General features: G+C 37.3%; 2 protein-coding genes across 2 annotated transcripts; both read right to left on the reverse strand.

The window, feature by feature from the left end:
* Positions 1-1,351: 1,351 nt before the first annotated feature.
* Positions 1,352-6,238, reverse strand: LOC109809574 (MACPF domain-containing protein At4g24290). Its single transcript, XM_020372914.3, has 7 exons — positions 5,831-6,238; positions 5,497-5,735; positions 4,633-4,831; positions 4,137-4,320; positions 3,078-3,244; positions 2,042-2,483; positions 1,352-1,845 (listed from the first exon to the last, which is right to left on the reverse strand). Exons 1-7 carry the CDS (start codon positions 6,086-6,088, stop codon positions 1,571-1,573), a joined length of 1,764 nt encoding a protein of 587 aa, XP_020228503.1. The 5' UTR covers positions 6,089-6,238; the 3' UTR covers positions 1,352-1,570.
* Positions 6,239-13,880: 7,642 nt separating this feature from the next.
* LOC145955206 (uncharacterized) lies at positions 13,881-16,709 on the reverse strand. Its single transcript, XM_083069916.1, has one exon. The coding sequence runs from the start codon at positions 16,707-16,709 to the stop codon at positions 13,881-13,883; it is 2,829 nt and encodes a 942-aa protein (XP_082926042.1).
* Between the last annotated feature and the right edge of the window lie 2,030 nt (positions 16,710-18,739).

The raw sequence follows: 18,739 nt of genomic DNA on the forward strand, positions 1-18,739 counted from the left end.
ACTTCAAAACTTATCATAGGATACAAAGATACAATTCTTTCCATGGCTGGTTTCGCAAACTAATCCAATAATAGTTTATAAGTTATTTTAAGTAGTTTATTATAGGTTGGTTTTGCAAAATACATCTTGAACAGTTATCTTTAACAAAAGTATTTTAAGAAAATTTTATTTAATTATAGTGATTTTAAGAAGTTTAGTTTGATCAAAGTATTTTTAGAATTAAATAGTATTTATTTAAAAATATGTTATTTCTAAATTAATTTTTAATATTATTACAAATATTTATGTATTACAAATCTTAAATATAATATAATTTATATTTTAAATATTTATTATAAGTTTACTCATATAAAATAAATATTTAATTTGTGTATTGCAATGTTAAAATACTAGTTTGTTTAATAAATTAAAATAAACTTATTTAATACTTGAATTTAGATAGTATTTTATTTAAATCATTAAAATTAATTTAATGGTAGAAGTTGAAGTGACATGTACATGATTCTATAAAATTTTGTTCTTGTCTTTATAATATTCCATATCAGTGAAAAGAAAGATAGTACTTGATTTAGGTTTTCTTTATGTACTTTAAAAATAAGTTGATTTTTTTTATTTATAAGAATAACAATAATAATAAAATTTGAATTAAAATTTTATATTATTATTTCAATTCCTCTGTCCCTAGATCAATTATAGTGGTTAAAAAAGAAAATTGAACTAAATATATTTTATATAAAAGATATTAAAAATAATAAGATTTTCTGTAAGAATAATAATGAGCTTTTAGAAAAAGTTAATGCTAAGTGGCAATTTTTTTTTCTTAATGACCTAACTTCAAATCCCGCGTGGCCATATTTTACCTTTGTAGAATACAGGTGCTATGTTGAACCTCTCCGGAAATTGCCACATTGTGCTGCCAGCTACTCATCTGAAAGGTTCACGCTCTTCCTCTATTCAGGTCATGTTAGATTCTTTATTTCTAATGTAGGACTTTTTATTTACACACCAGCAATTTCCTGAGTTTAGGGGTATGTTCCTCTCAACTGAAAATCTTTTTCGTCCATAAGTAACTAGCAACTTTATATTAGGTATGCTCTTTTAACATGTAAACATTTTCTAATTCTTGCTTGGCCCCAAAATCATAAATCACTCGAAATATGATTGAACTGCCATGCTGAAGTTGCATTCGGCAGGCTCACTTTTCAAATTTATTTACACCTAGACCCCTATTGAAATTGTACCAAAAGCAGTTTTGAACTTTTTTTTTTTTTTTTTTTTTTTTTTTTCTGAAATAATTATGTGCTAAAGTGATGCGTTGTATCTCATTCAAGTCCTTTTGTGGGCAGTAAGATAGTTGCACATAATTGATAGTTGCACACAACACAGGAAGAGTCTAATGTCAAAGGGTATGAATAAAAACCTCCCGCGCACACACACACGAAGAATTTAACGTGAAAAGGTATCAATAAAATGAAAAACAACAAATATGTCGCGTAGCATGACCAATAGCAGCTAACTATGCAACAGCGAGGCACCCTTGACTTCAAAGTTTAAAGGAAGGTGAAGTGATCTATGAAGCCCCTGCTTCACCTTGCATATTAATTGAAAACAGTGAATACTTAACAAGGAGACATATTTTGCCATGCTGAGCAGAAAGCTTTGCTCCAGATACAACCCAATATCCGGGAGTATCTTCTGGTCCTCTCTGAATCTCTTTTGTGTCAACAAACCTTTGAAGCTTAGGTGTGTGCACTGGTGAAGGGAATCCAGCAGAATATGGACTAGAACCAATAGTCTTATCACCTGGCTTTGGACGACCCCTTTGTTCCTCTTTGGAAATAATTCCTACGGTTAGTTAAAGAAGAGAGATAAGTCATCATATATGTCAAAAACAGAACGATTAAAATCCAGTTAGCAGTATCACACACTTTATTTTATCTGTTGAAGAAACTTTGTACCTTATCATGTGTATCTCTATCTTGATACTAAAATCTCTCCTATGTAACTTGCATAAGTTAACTCATTGTATTTATAGATGTACCTTGAATCAGTGAAGAAAGGCAACCAATTCCTTGCTGCTGAATTTCTTCCTTGGTGACCCCAGACATGAGGAACTGGTCGAAACCAGAGGATCGACTCCACTCAGGTTCCTTCAGCAGAGTGGCACCAATGACTTCAGAGAAACGCAGCATTAAAATGAGACACTTGTTTTCAACATGTAACTGAGCTCCTGTCACAATGGAAACACTATCATCCGATTCTACAGGAGCGGTACAAACATATGAAAGGGAGTTCCATTTCACTTTCTCATGCAAGTTGCAGCTAGATGAGTCACAACAAGACAAGTAAGTATTTGTGTTGTCAGAAAGTGATAAAGACATGGGTAGGGACTCCAGATGCTGCAGGTGAATGGCCAACCAGTTACTGCTCCACCCTTCCAATCGTAATCTAAGCCCAACTACTGGTCTACTACCTACATCTACCTGCCATCAAGGAAAAAGGAACCAAAATTATAAAATTCAGTATAGATACTGCACTTCTCATGTGTTACCAAAGTTACTGGAATGTTAGTATTTTTCCTATTGCTACGCATGTAAAATGCAGAGTTGGTGTTTAGTAGTAAGACTATTATACTAGACAATGCTATCATCAGTTTACTAGAAACTGTTAGAATTAGTACATAAAACAGAGGTGCATTTGGGTGAAACGAGAAAATCAATCTGCAACTTCACACATACAACAGGGAGCAAAAATTATCATATTTGAGTTATGAATTTAATTTCTATACATTAAAATTTAAAATTGTTACAGCAAGTGGTTAACTAACTCCTGATTGAGTAAATCTAAGATTAAATTAAAACTAAGCTAGCAAACAAGTATCATTTGTTTGCACAAATCATTTTTTTTACATATAAGTAATTTTTAACCAAATTTATAAATAAAACAAAAAACTGTATTGAATTTAAAATATATTATTTTGACAGTTGGAAAAATCTTAACTGTCATCAGAAATACTAAAAGTAAGGGAAACTTCAATTCTTAAGATGTGTATTAAAAGTACAAAATGGGGAGCTTACTGGAGTTTTATTTATGTAAAGCTTGGGACCGAAAATACTAAATCGTATCCAGGTTTCCGCTTGATGTTTTCGATGAAAACCAAGATCCGTCTCACTAGGCACTGGTGCCCATAGTCTCCGTAGCTGAAACTCCAAAAACTGATGAAGGTCTTCGATTGGAGGTTTGTCTGTTCACCAGCCACAGTTTAAATGCAGGTTCATCTAATTCAGTTTCAGAAATAGATTAATAAAAATACTTGAGAGTTTTCATTCTAACCCTTTTAAGTGTTACAACAAAAGTGTCAAAAATTAATAAACCAAATTCCCTCGTTTGTGAACACAAAATAGATACCAAATGAAAAGTGAAATAAGTGAGGACAAAAAACTAACACCAAGAATTTTAACTTGAAAAACCCCGGGACTTGGGGCTTGGTTAAAGCAAATATGTCTAGTAATTTTTTTTTTCACATAATGATCATTTTATGAAATTCAGGTTGAGATTAAAGTACCAAAAAGTTATTTTATGGTATGTGTTTGATGAGATATTTTATGAGGGTTATTTTATAAGGTTATTACACAAACATATTCTACAATGATGAGATATTATCCGTTTTGGGCTTAAGTCCTCACGGTTTTACTTTTGGTCACTACTCAAAAGACCCCTCAAACAAGAGAGTTAACCTTTCATGCAGCAAAATCTGTCTTTATATATCACATTATAAGAGGTTATGAGATGTTGTCCGCTTTGAATCTAAGCTCTCATGGTTTTACTTTTCGTTATTACCCAAAAGACACCTTTCATGGAGCGGAATTTCATCGCATCCAACGTTGCGTCTAAGGAGATATGTTATGAGGGTTATTTTTATAAAATTATTACACAATTTCACAATGATGAAATATTGTCTGTTTTGGGTTTAAGCCCTCATGGTTTTGCTTTTGGTCAAAACCCAAAAGACCTCTCTAACATTAGAGTATGAGTGTGTTTTATAAGTTGTTATTTTTTCTCTTATTTTATCGATGTGAGACTTGTTTGTATTCCAACAATATTTATGCAACAAAACAAATCAAATAATGACTTACAACGGAGATAGAGACTTATGGCATAGCTCACAAATCCACTTCCGCGGATCCTACTCAAAAGGGATGTCAGGGGAAGAAGAACCATTGATATTACATCAGGTTCCGAGTCAATAGTTTCCAACCATTCACTATGATACACCTTTTGAATGCTTCCACCCCTCCTACAATGTATCACAAAAAGATTCTGCAAACCAAATTCAGAGAATTTATGGATGATCAATACACTTGGGAAATTTAAAAAGCTTTATTGTTTGTAACATCTATTGAATTGCACGACAGGAACATAGACACAAATGCAGTGCAGTACATGTATTAACAGAGCATAACCGAACAAGCATTTTATAAACATCAACAAGTCCTGCCTTAGAATCAAACCAATGTATAAATTTTCGTCAAAACTCTTTAATTTAAAACTTTTTATTATAATTATTTTTTGTTTCCTAGAAAACATACAGAAATGCCAAAGTAAGTTAACAAAGACATGCAATAACATCACCTTTTGGTTACTTAAATCTTCAGAAGCCAGGCAATGATTTTCTGCGGAATCCTCGAACTTCATGCTAGCTGTATCTTTCAAAAGTTTCTGAATAGAAGTTGGATCAAGATCTGATGGTTTCTCTTGTCTGACGTATAAAACATCCTTTCCTCCCATGCTCACCCCAACTATGACATGAGTTCCAAAACATTGTATAAACCTTGCAATCAGTACAATTAATTTTATTATTGTGAAATTACAAATATAAGATGTCAATTGTTTCAATCAATAATATCCATCATAATGAAATTTGCAACAATGAAAAGAGCATGATAATCAAGCAAGTAGTTAACAAGAGCAGCACATGAGGAGATATTTGGAATATACAGATTGAAATTTATGGTGTAATTAATGAAAAAAAATCATCAATTATATCTGGCGAAAAGAAAGAAGGACAAAAAAAGCATTAATTGTAGTCTATAAATAGATTGAAATGAACTAAAACAAAAAAAGGGTTTGGACTTGAATATGTATATAAACTTAGTTTATCTGTTGGATGGACTGTTATTGTTTGACAGAAGGAATGATTAGATTGGACTATTAGAACTAACAATACCTAACTATCATGATCGTATAAGTCTGTTGAAATGGTAAGTGTGCAAGTGAAGCTCACAATTTGAATGTCAGAACTCTTCCTTTTGATACTTGAAGTTACATGTTACCTCTTAGTCCTAACTATAATTGAACCCCCTTGATGGAGGGCCACCCTTGGAGCTTCACGTTGGATGGACTCCCATGGTGGAAGGAGTCCATCACCCCTCTCCCCAAATACCATGCGATTAATGATTATATCAGTTGTTAGCGTGTGTAGTTCTGGGGTCTTACCTTTCCAAGGCCTTAGGGTCCCACAATGGTGGCACTGCTTTTTTGACATGATCAAGGAGTTCACCATGATACTTCTCTAATTCAATGGCATAGCGTTTATTGAACCACCCATCATAAGCAAGAGACTTTATAGAATAAAAATCTTTTATAGGTCGACCAGATAACCCAAATGAAGCACAGAAATGACCAGTGGCAATCTGTCCTGCAAGGCGCATTGGCTGGTTGAAGTGCATCAACATCTGAAAGACATTATAGGGTCACAAAATTAACATCTTTCTAACGGTTAAATGAGTATATTTAATATAACAGTAACATTTATATATAATTAAGATGCCTGTTCCAAGTTGAGAACTTCTGAATGGACTCTAATTGATTCCCCTGGGACACATTTGATAGAGTTAGGGACATTTGCAATTGAAACCCCTCCAGGAATATGAAGATTACGGCACTGTTCTTCATTGACAAATATCAACCTTGGACCCTTCTTACAGTTGTCAAAACATATATCTTGTGTTATGTCAAAACCCAACCCAATTGAGTTTATGGCTTTCTGGGCTGCTTCCAAACGTGAATCACTTGCTGTTGCTGCCATTACTCAATTTGAAGCTCTAGAACATGCAAGCAAGGGACATGTTCAAGGAGAAGAGGAAACTACCACACGCTCAATTAAGATCAAGCCAAATTAACACAAGCAAAGAGTCAATTTTAAATAATGTTTAAAGAACATTCCATGTTGTTTCATAATTTGGGAGCCAAAGTTGGTGTGTGTCATTGATTTTCCAGTAGTATGTAGCCAGAAAGCGTTGACTTTTGCAAGACAGCGGGACCATGTACACGGTGGCGTTGACTTTGGTGGATCAGGGTTAAGGTTTTCATACTTTAGACATAATGTACACATCACTGGTTCGTGTACAAATACAAAGTCAACAACTTGCGGCCAATTATATGATTACACCTGTAAATGTTGAGAACATGAATCAGTGTCTATTATTAGATTTTATTTGAGTTTATGGTACTGACATGTCTGTTAAGTTATTATGTTATGGGTCGTTACAAAATTTATGGGTAGCTTTATTTGTCATTATTTTCATGTTATGCTTCTCTTGTATTCAAAGATCGTAAGTCTGATCAGAAATCTATAAGTTTCATCTTCCTTTCTTCTTGTCTTTGAATTTTTTATTTATTTTTGTTGAGAACATGTGCCTCTTAGATACTGTGAGAGCAGTTTTAATTTTAGTTTGAATTAGTCAAATTAGTAGTTTTTTGTTTGAATAAATTAGTTAAGATAAGAATATTATAGTGTTGTTAGTGGAGATTAGTTTGTTTTTATTTTTTATTATTCGAGTATTGTAACAGCTCCTAAAATTATGCCGTGTGAGTTTCATTATGTAATTTTTGTGTATTTAAATTCAAGTTATTCAATAAAATTAATATGCTTCTACAACACAGTACTTTTTTTCACCCACATTGTCTTCTCTATTTGTTATTCTTCCTTAATTATTCCAAATTTAAAATACTTAGCATTAATTTGGTATTCGAACTCTCTTCTTGAGGGACTTGTGAAATGAAAGTTGAATTAAGTTTCTCACATGTTGTTCCCCCTATCTATGATGGAGAGAATTATGACCTTTGGACGGTGAAAATAGAATTATACCTAGAAACTTTGGATTTGTGGGAAACTGTGGAAGAGGAATATGATGTGCTTTCATTGCCCGGAAATCTCACCATGATCCAAATAAAGTACCACAAAGAAAACAAACCAAGAAGGCAAAGGCAAAGTCATGCCTATTTGCTAGTGTTTCTCAAACCATATTTACTAGGATCATGACCAACAAAACACCAAAGTCAACTTGAGATTATTTAAAGGAAGAGTATGTAGGGGATGAGCGGATTCGAGGCATGGAAGTACTGAATTTGATAGGGAAATTCAAACCGCAAAAGATAAAAAAAGTATGAGATGATTAAGGGTTATTGGAACAGATTGTTTAGCATTGTTAACAAGGTTAGATTGCTGGGTGGTAAATTTGGAAATTCTAGAATTGTTAAAAAATTTCTAGTTATAGTTTCTGAGAGATATGATGTATCAATAACCATTTGAGAAAATACAAAGCGTTTATCTTAGATATCTTTGGCTGAATTATACATGTTTTGCAAGCTCAAGAGCAATAGAGGCTCATGAGGTAGGAATCAACAATCGAAGGAGCCTTACTGGCCAAATAGCAAAATGTGACCAAGTACAAGAAAAACAAGGATTTTGATGGAACAGGAGCAACTTCAACATTAGCCAATGCAAAAGGAAATTAGAAGAAATCTTATCCGCCACATGGTGAGGCAACAAAGGCTATTGATAAAGAGGAAGTGGCAAAGGTTGTTGATTAAGAGGAGGGGGAGTATCTATTTGTTGTTATATGCTTCTCTAGCATTAAATAAAGTCAAAATTAGCTTATCAATAGTGGTTGTATGAACCACATGACAAACAACAAGGATCTATTCAAGGAACTAAGTAATGCAAGCACGTTAAAAGTTTGAGTTGGAAATGACAAATACATTGTTGTAAATGGAAATAAAACTGTAGTAATCTCAACCTATTCAGGTACAAAATTCCTTTATGATGTGTTGTATGTTCCTGAAATTGATGAGAATTTATTGAGTGTTTGACAACTAGTTGAGAAAGGTTATAAAATGTTCTTTGAAAAGAAACATTGTTTGGTTAAAGACACATATGACCAAGATATTCTTATAATAAAAATGAGAGGAAAAAACCTTGTTCTAAATGGAGCAAATTGTTTTTTTCTACAAAAGAGAATATCACTGATTTGTCACATAAAAGGTGAGAAGTTGAAGAAGAATAAGATGATTTTTAGATAAAAGCCCCAAAGTCCCAAAATGGTGCTATTAAAGCAATTTTGACAACAACAAAGGAAAAAGTTCAGTATAATCAAGATAAGGTAGAAAAGTAGAAGCAAAAGTATGGTATCATGATAAGGAAAGAAGTAGTTCTAGGGATTTAGGTAACCGAAGAACCAAATGAAAGCTAGGGAATCGTGAATAGAAGAGATTCCGAAGAAAGTTTTATTAATAAGAGTGAGCAGAGTGAAGATTTGTGTTTTTACAATAGACTGAATGTGTCCTTTCATGTATGGGTCTTATTCCCTTTTATACACTTAACTAACATATCCAACCCCTAACTGGTATAACTAACTCCGTATCAATCCCCCCTGCTTGAAAAAAAAATCCTTGTCCTCAAGGATGAAAAGAAGGAAACTTCTGTTTCAGATCATAGTAAAACTCCCAACTAGCATCTTCAGGAAGTTGGTGCTTCCACTTAACCAAGACTTTCGTGACAGCTTTGTTTCCCCTTTTGACAGTAGCTCGATCCAAAATTGCTTCAGGTTCTTTGTCAGAAATGGCATCAGCAGCATGCAGAGGAAGTGTAGGGCTTGAAACCAGATCACCAATATGCCTTTTGAGCTGTGAGACATGAAAAACAGGATGTTGATAAGTGTCTAACTAATCTGATTAAATATGAATTTGAGACACTTATCTAGCACAAATTTTGTACATATTGATATAATTTTGGTTTATAAATACTTAGAATCAAATAGGGACTTTTGATTTATGTTAGTACATGAAGCGATGAATCTTTTGATCAAATTTTGTGTTATTTTGTAGGTTTTGAAATCTGGAGGCAAACGGCTGAGCGCCTTGAAACGGCTGAGCGCCTTCAAGCCAGAGAGCTCAACAAATGCAGCAAAAGAGAGGCGCTCAGCCACTATAAGGCGCTGAGCGGATTTGGCCCCTGGAGGAGAAGGAATGCTCTCTGCCTCCAATCCGCTCAGCCATTCCCATCCGCTCAGCGGATTTCATCCAGGAACAAGGGGTGCTCTATGTCTTTGATAAGTGTCTAATTAGTTTGATTTAATACTCGCTTGGGACACTTATCTAGCACATTTTGTGTACATATTGATATTATTTTGATCTATATATGCTTAGAATCAAAGAGGTGCTTTTGATTAATGTTAGTATAGAGAATAGGAAGCCTTTGATCCAAATTGGTGCTTATTTTGTAGGTTTTGAAACCTGGAGAAGAATGGCTCAGCCATTCTGAAGCGCTCAGCGGATTCAAGTCAGAGAACTTCCCAAACTGAAGGCGCTCAGCCATTCTGAAGCGCCCAGCGGATTGGCCCCTGGAGGAGAAGGAATGCTCTCTGCCTCCAATCCGCTCAGCCATTCCCATCCGCTCAGCGGATTTCATCCAGGAACAAGGGGTGCTCTCTGCCTCTAAAGCGCTCAGCGGATCTAAGGCGCTCAGCCCTTGAGGTTTCTTCATGGTGAAGAACTCCCAATCCGCTCAGCCGTTTCAAGGCGCTGAGCGGATTCTTCTCTTTCCTGCCTACTCTGTTTTAATTCTAGCAATTATAAAAGGGCAGGGGAGAGAGAAAAGGAAAGAGGGGAGACGAAAACAAAGAGAAAAACAAGAGCGGGGAGCACAGGAGGAAGAAAGAACAGAGTGGGAACGAAGATTTGGAGGCTGGATCACTTGGGAACGAGGATCAACTCCTTTTTCTTCATCTCTTCCTTTGTAATTTCTTCTTCCACTCCTTTGATCTTGTAAATGGCCATGAGGGGCTAAATCTTTGAGGATTGGTCTAGATGTAACTACTAACTCTTCTTCTTCTTAAATATATATATGCATTTCATTTTCATTACTTGTGTTTGATTCTTCTCTTAATGCTTATATCGGCTTGATCACCCGTTGTATGATTTTTGGTTTTTGAATCCGGTTGGAAAACGTTTTTGAAAACCCGAACTGAATCTTGCACCTAAACATCTCTTGCTCTAGGAATAGACTTGATTTGTTTAGTCACCTTGTTCAAGTCATTGCTCTTAATGCAAAGTGTTAATCATAAAACATAGAGGAATCATGTTTTAGATTAATTACTTTAGGATTCAATTTTGAGGGATCTTGTTGAATTACTAAATGAACGTGGAAGTCATGAAGATGAAATCATATTTATTTTAAGGAAATTTAGGAGTTAGCAAGTGCTCTAGGGTCCAATCCTTGTTTCATATAATTGTTCTTATAACTTTTACATTACCGTTTTAATTTTGCCTCACATTAGCTCACTTCCAATCATATCAACATCTCTATATTAATCATTAGAGTAAGAATTACTAAATTCTCAAATCCCTGAGGACGATACTTAAATACTACATCGAAACTTGGTCCGCTTGCCAAGTGGAGAGATTGCGAAAATCTTCATCAAGTTTCTGGCGCCGTTGCCGGGGATTTGGTGTTATTTAGTAATTCTTGTTCTTGTGATTTTGTAATTTTGTAAATAATTTAGTTTGTGAATATTTATAATATATAGATATATTTGTTTTGTTGTGTTTTGTGGACTCACCTATATATTTACAAGTCAAATCATATGGGGCTATTGAACTTGAAAATCCTGCCACTGGAAGGATTTGGGTAGTAAATGGTCAAAGGCTCAAACAATATTTGGGTGGCGAGGTGAAAGACTCACCACCATTACTTATCTGAAGGAGCCATGGTCATACAGGAAGTGTCAAGCTAATGACAATAAAGAAGCGCTTACTGGGAGGCAACCCAACTATTTTGGTTTGAATTCTCATTTTCATTTTAGTTTAATACTTTACATATGTAGTTATGCTTTTGAAGAGTTGAGTTTGTGATTTGATGTTTTGATGATGCATTCTATCAAATGTTTTGTTCCTTCAACATTCTCTTCTCTTGTGTTATGTTTTTTATAGTTTATTGAAGGTAACTGGAAGTGGGAGTGTGAAAGGAGAACAAAATGTGCTTCTTCCAGGTAAGTTTACAAAACTGACAAAACGGCTCAGCCATTAAAAACGGCTCAGCCGTTTGGCTGCAGTGTCTACTTTGTAGATAAATTTTCCTCACAGGGGGTAAACGGCTCAGCCGTTTCAAGGCGCTCAGCCGTTCATATCAGCCATTCTAAAGTGCTCTATGTTTTAGAATCCTAAAGTAATTAATCTAAAACATGATTCCTCTATGTTTTATGATTAACACTTTGCATTAAGAGCAATGACTTGAACAAGGTGACTAAACAAATCAAGTCTATTCCTAGAGCAAGAGATGTTTAGGTGCAAGATTCAGTTCGGGTTTTCAAAAACGTTTTCCAACCGGATTCAAAAACCAAAAATCATACAACGGGTGATCAAGCCGATATAAGCATTAAGAGAAGAATCAAACACAAGTAATGAAAATGAAATGCATATATATATTTAAGAAGAAGAAGAGTTAGTAGTTACATCTAGACCAATCCTCAAAGATTTAGCCCCTCATGGCCATTTACAAGATCAAAGGAGTGGAAGAAGAAATTACAAGAGATGAAGAAAAGGAGTTGATCCTCGTTCCCAAGTGATCCAGCCTCCAAATCTTCGTTCCCACTCTGTTCTTTCTTCCTCCTGTGCTCCCAGCTCTTGTTTTTCTCTTTGTTTTCGTCCCCCCCTTTTCCTTTTCTCTCTCCCCTGCCCTTTTATAATTGCTAGAATTAAAACAGAGTAGGCAGGAAGAGAAGAATCCGCAGCGCCTTGAAACGGCTGAGCGGATTGGGAGTTCTTCACCATGAAGAAACCTCAAGGGCTGAGCGCCTGAGATCCGCTGAGCGCTTTAGAGGCAGAGAGCACCCCTTGTTCCTGGATGAAATCCGCTGAGCGGATGGGAATGGCTGAGCGGATTGAAGGCAGAGAGCACTCCTTCTCCTCCAAGGCCAATCTGCTGGGCGCTTTGAAGTGGCTGAGCGCCTTGAGTTTGGGAAGTTCTCTGACCTGATTCCGCTGAGCGCTTTAGAATGGCTGAGCCATTCTTCTCCAGGTTTCAAAACCTACAAAATAAGCACCAAATTGGATCAAAGGCTTCCTATTCCCTGTACTAACATTAATCAAAAGCACCTCTTTGATTCTAAGCATATATAGATCAAAATAATATCAATATGTACACAAAATGTGCTAGATAAGTGTCCCAAGCGAGTATTAAATCAAACTAATTAGACACTTATCAGATGTATTCTAGACGAGGTAGGAAGATCCAGCTTGTATGCAACAGCTCCAATACGGTCTAACACCTTGAAAGGACCGAAAAACTTAGGACTTAATTTAGCACAATTTCTGTGAGCAACAAAAACTTGTCGATAGGAGTGTAGCTTGACATAAACGAAGTCTCCAATTACAAATTGTCTATCAGTCCGGTGCTTGTCTGCAATTTGTTTCATCCTGTCTTGAGCCCTTCGTAAATGAAACTTGAGAACCTTTAGCATTTCTTCTCTTTTTACCAGGCTTCTATCAACCAATCCCAACTTGGATTCCCCCGGTAGATAAGGCAAATAAGCTGGAGGAGGTTGTCCATAAACAATCTCATAAGGAGTGGCTTGTATAGAAGAATGAAAGGTAGTGTTGTACCACCATTCAGCCAAAGGAAGCCATTTGGACCACTATTGAGGACAGTCAGAACACATGCACCGTAAGTATGTTTCAAGGCAGCGATTGACCACTTCAGACTGTCCATCAGTCTGAGGGTGATAGGAAGTGGACAACTGAATCTGGACCCCTTGGAGACTCATGAACTCCTTCCAAAATTGGCTGGTGAAGACCGCATCTCTGTCACTAGTGATAGAATCTGGGAACCCGTGGAGTTTGAAGACATTATCCATGAAGGACTGGGCTACTTCCGCAGCTGTATAGGGATGGGATAAAGACATGAAATGTGCAGCTTTACTTAATCTGTCTACAACCACAAAAATAACCTTTTTGCCATAAGAAATTGGTAATCCCTCAATAAAGTCCATTGCGATGTGCTGCCATACATGACCCGGAATCGGGAGAGGTTGTAACAATCCAGGAGAAGCTGTCGTATCATACTTACATTGCTGGCACGTAACGCATTGTTGAACAAACAGCTGAACATCCTTGTGCATCCCTTTCCAATACACTACCGCCTTGAGTCTTTGTAGAGTAGCCTGCCTGCCCGAATGTCCTCCAACTGCAGAGGCGTGTAACCACTGAAAAATATCTTTTCGCAAGGTCTGATCACCTCCAATAACCAATCTCCCTTTCCTTCGCAGTTCACCATTAACCCAAGTGTGATACTTGTGTGATGATGGATCCTTCTCAATCTCAGAAATTACTTTCTGCAGAGTAAGGTCAGATGACCATAGTTGTTGGATTCTGGCCACTAAATCAGATTGGAATTGGCAAGTAACTAGAGCATGGCATTCCGGAAAGTCCACTCTAGAGAGTGCATCAGCGACAACATTCTCTTTCCCTTGTTTATACTCAATAGAAAAATCAAATTCCATGAGTTTGACTAACCATTTTTGCTGAAAAACAGTGGATAGTCTCTAGTCTAGGATATATTTCAGGCTGCGATGATCAGTTCGAATAATGAAGTGCCTATTTAACAAGTAATGTCGCCATTTTTGGACAGCAAACACTACTGCAATTAGCTCTTTTTCATACGTGGAGAGAGCTTGTTGTTGTTTATTGAGGGGTCTGCTGATATAGGCAATGGGATGGTTAGCTTGCATCAAAACTGCTCCAATGCCTGAGCCAGAAGCATCCACTTCAATTAAAAATGTTTTGCTAAAATCGGGTAATGCCAAGACGGGGGTAGAAGACAACAAGTGTTTGAGATGCTGGAAGGCTAATTTGGCTTCCTGTGTCCAAGAAAAATTATCCTTTTTTAGCATATCAGTGAGAGGTTTAGCCACAATTCCATACCTGTGAACAAACCGCCTGTAATATCCAGCTAGCCCAAGGAAGCCTCTAAGTTGTTTTATGGACTGCGGTAATGGCCAATGAACCATAGCTTCTATTTTTGCTGGATCAGTTGAAACACCCTCACCACTTATGAAATGACCCAAGTATTCTACCTTTCCAACCGCAAAGTAGCATTTGGACCTTTTGGCAAATAACGAATTCTTTCTCATGGTTAACAAGACCTGCTGTAAATGTCTCACATGATCATCGAAGGACTTACTATAGATGAGTATATCATCAAAAAAAACCAATAGGAACTTCCTCAAAGCGTGTTTGAAAATGTCATTCATAAGGCCTTGGAAGGTGGCTGGGGCGTTTGTAAGCCCAAATGGCATGACCAAATACTCGTAGTGTCCTCCATGTGTCCTAAAGGCTGTCTTTCCCACATCAGATTTGGCCATTCGGACTTGATTATAACCTGCTCGCAGATCTATTTTCGAAAATACCGTAGAGCCATGCAACTCATCTAATAAGTCATCCACCAATGGAATGGGAAACTTGTTTTTGATTGTAGCTTGATTCAGATCTCTATAATCCACGCATAAGCGCCAAGAACCGTCTTTCTTTCCAACCAATACCACCGGGCTTGCATAGGGGCTGGTGCTGTGTTGTATAACTCCAGTCTTCAAATATTGCTGAATCAAGCCTTCTATAATATCCTTCTGATGTCTTGCATACCTGTAGGGTCGTTTATTCACAGGGCTAGCGCCCTGTATTAACGGAATTGTATGATCATAGTTGGGTCTAGAAGGAGGAAGTTGGGTGGGCTCCTGGAAAATGTCTTTGAAGTCATCCAAAAGTTGCAAAATGATTTGTGGAATAGCTGGTTGAGCCGCATGTGTAGTCATAGATTGAAGTAAGGAAGTATCATCTTCGCATAGGCTGATCATTGTAAGGTGTACCCCGTCTTGTAGAGTCTTTTGTACCTGTTGTCTTTTAATGGTATGGAGTCCACTGGAAGAGGTACCTCGAAGGACATGTCTGCGGCCTTGGACGATAAACTCCATTGTCAATTTGTCAAAGTTCCAAGTAATATTACCTAATGTCACCAACCATTCGATGCCAAGCACCAAATCACAGCAACCTAAAGGAAGAAGCAACATGGCCGAAGTGAAAGTAGTTTGCTGGATCGTCCAAGAGAATTTCTGTACCACCGAGGAAATTTGCAGTTTAGTTCCATCTGCAACAACAACATTCAAAGGTTCCATTTCCACAATCTGACAACCCAACTTCTTGGCTATATTAATATCCAAGAAGTTGTGGGTACTGCCACTATCGATCAGCACATGGAGAGGTTTCTTGTTATGATAACCAGTAATTCGCATGGTTCTAAAATTGGCAATTCCTGTTAAGGCATTCACTGAAATTTGAGGCTCCTTCATTCCAACTTCTTCATTTTCTGTAGCACTATCAAGTGTCGAGCTTTCGTCATCACCTTCATTGACTTCTAAAACGTGTATCTGCAATTTCTTGTGAGTCAAACTGTGAAATTGAGTAAAGGGTTCATCGCAGAAGTAACAAAGGCCTTTAGCTCTCCTTTCGGCCATATACGCTGGGGTAAGATTCTTGTGAATCTTGGGTGCTGTCTTGGAGTTGTCTACCCCTGCAGTTGGTAGAGCAACCGGTTTTTCTCCTAGTATTGACTTTTGGTTAGAAAGATTTCGAGTCTGTTTCGCAAGGGTAGTTGCTACCGAGGATTGAGAACTGGCAGCTTCATACATCTTTGCCAGAGTAAATGCCCTTCTCACAGAATCTGGTTGAAACATCCTGACCAACATTTGAATGCCCTGCTTTAGTCCTCCCAAGAAACAGCTCAACGTATGCTCTTCCGAGAGTTGTAACCGAGCCACGATAGCATCAAAATCCTCATGGTATTTCTCAACACTAGTGGTTTGTCTCAGCTTCATTAATTCCGCCATTGGATCATCACAGACTGCACCGAACCTGTCAATCAATAGGTTAGTGTACGCCGCCCAATTATGAATAGGAAAATTACCTGCAGAACGAACAAATGCCGTATGCCATTGCAAGGCTTTTCCTTCAAGGTGGATGATCGCTATCTTGACTTTCACATCATTGGGAGTATTATCAATAGAGAAATAATTCTCAGCTTGGTAGATCCATTGATGCACGTTATCGCCCCCAAATTTTGGAAAATCGATTCTGGCCAGTCTTGTTCCGTAAGAAGAATGTGGATGAGACCCCTTGTGCTGAGTCGCACTCCCAGAAGAATGATGACTGTCATTGCCTTCGTGTGAACTCCGGAAGACTTCTTGAATGCTGTTCTTTAAAGATTCATCCAGCGCCTTCTTGATGTTTCCCGTAAGTTCAATCAAACGTGTTTCTAATCGGGCTGCGAGACGATCCTCCATCTCCTTCATTGCTGCCTGAGTCCTGGTGTTTTCGGCCATGGAGAAGGATTGCAAAAGGAAGGAACAGGCTGATACCAATTGATAAGGAAAGAAGTAGTTCTAGGGATTTAGGTAACCGAAGAACCAAATGAAAGCTAGGGAATCGTGAATAGAAGAGATTCCGAAGAAAGTTTTATTAATCAGAGTGAGCAGAGTGAAGATTTGTGTTTTTACAATAGACTGAATGTGTCCTTTCATGTATGGGTCTTATTCCCTTTTATACACTTAACTAACATATCCAACCCCTAACTGGTATAACTAACTCCGTATTGTAACGACCCACCCTAGGTCGTCACATTAATAACCAGCCAAAATAAAATAATATAAAATAAAGAAAATAGAGCAAAAGCCAGCTACGATAGAGTGAAAAAATTATTTCATAATATCAAACATAATTATATCAGAGTCATTCTTGGTAAAATTATACAGTAATCCAATAGTAACATCATGAAATATAAGTTAGACACCCTAGGTGCTGGTCAAGCTCTACGTCTAGCCACTTCTCAAAGCAGCTACCCCAAAAGACTCCTTGCTATCCCAAGGCCTCACACCTGATCTGCTCCCCCACATAGTGAGATCATCACAGTCCAAACCACATGGAAACACAAGGGTTAGCACATATAAAACCAACCATAGTATATCATAATAAAATATCATTAAACAAATATTTATCCACAGTATTTATCCAGACCAACAAGTCATTTTCCATTCTAAATATAGACCAACCCAAAATATAATGTATACACGTCCATGCCAATATATACATATTTTATGATAATAAAATAATCCATAACCAATGTATACAATCCATACCATATGTATACAGATTCCATATCCAAAACAAAGTCACACCACTGTATAATCCATGATGTAACCAACACATCCAAACCAAATGTTGGCCTCAACACCATCCAAACCAAGTGTTGATACGGTGAAACATGTCAGCAACCCATGTCCCACACCTAACCTCTCATGGAAAATATACAGTTGGATTACGTCGTCACGTAACCCTGGTGATCATGGCCACTTCATCCATCGGTATGACTCGGCCTTGCCCCCATACCGGTAGCAAATAGAATACTTAGAGGAGTACTTCAGAATCCACCTAACATCTGAAGTGGTTTATCATATAACCTTTGGAAAAGTTCCACATTGGAATCCTCACCATGGGATTCCCAAATTTCATATTTTTCCAAAGATTATATCCTGATCTCACCAAGAGATCTAATCCATACCATAACCTTACTCCTTTAAGTCCTATTTACTTTTCCAAACCACATACATAGCATATTCCATAATTAAACATAACCATAACCATGCCAATTTGTCAATATAATAATAATATAAATATCCAAAACAACCATCAATTGATCCAAATTATACTATATGAAATGAAAATCTCCACATAAAATAGCATATTAAAATTATACTATTCCTATCATGCTCATATATACTAGATTAATTTTATAAGCACTACCCTTACTTGGATAAACCTGAACTGAAACTCGGGCAGAATCTCCTCCTCTCTCCTTAAACAAGAACCGAAACTCGGGCAGAACCTCCACCTCTCTCCTTAAGCAAGGGCCGAAACTCGGGCAGAATCTCCTCTTCTCTCCTCTTTTCTCTCCCCTAGCAGAACCTCCTCTACTGGATTCCTCTTTCTCTCTCCTCTTTTCTTTTCTCCTCCCCTCTTTTTCTTTCTCTCTCTCTCCTCTTTCTCTCTCTAGGATTCTCTTTTCTCAGTATATTTTTTTTTCACCCCCCCTAGCCCCTATTTATAGGCAACCAGAGTCACCCGGAACGGCCCGTATTGAATTCGGAACGGCCCGTTCCGAATCTTTCAAATGTACGCAAATTTTTAAACTGGAACGGCCCGTTCCAAAATCGGAACGGCCGTTCCCAAAAAGCAGAACGGCCCGTTCTAAAATCAGAACGGCCCGTTCCGAGACTCATCCAGAACGGCCCGTTCTCCTTCCGGAACGACCCGTTCTCCCTCCAGAATGGCCCGTTCCAAAGTCAGAACGGCCCGT

The sequence above is a fragment of the Cajanus cajan genome, chromosome 2, assembly GCF_000230855.2.
Source record: "Cajanus cajan strain Asha chromosome 2, NIPB_CcT2T_4, whole genome shotgun sequence".
NCBI lineage: Eukaryota > Viridiplantae > Streptophyta > Magnoliopsida > Fabales > Fabaceae > Cajanus > Cajanus cajan.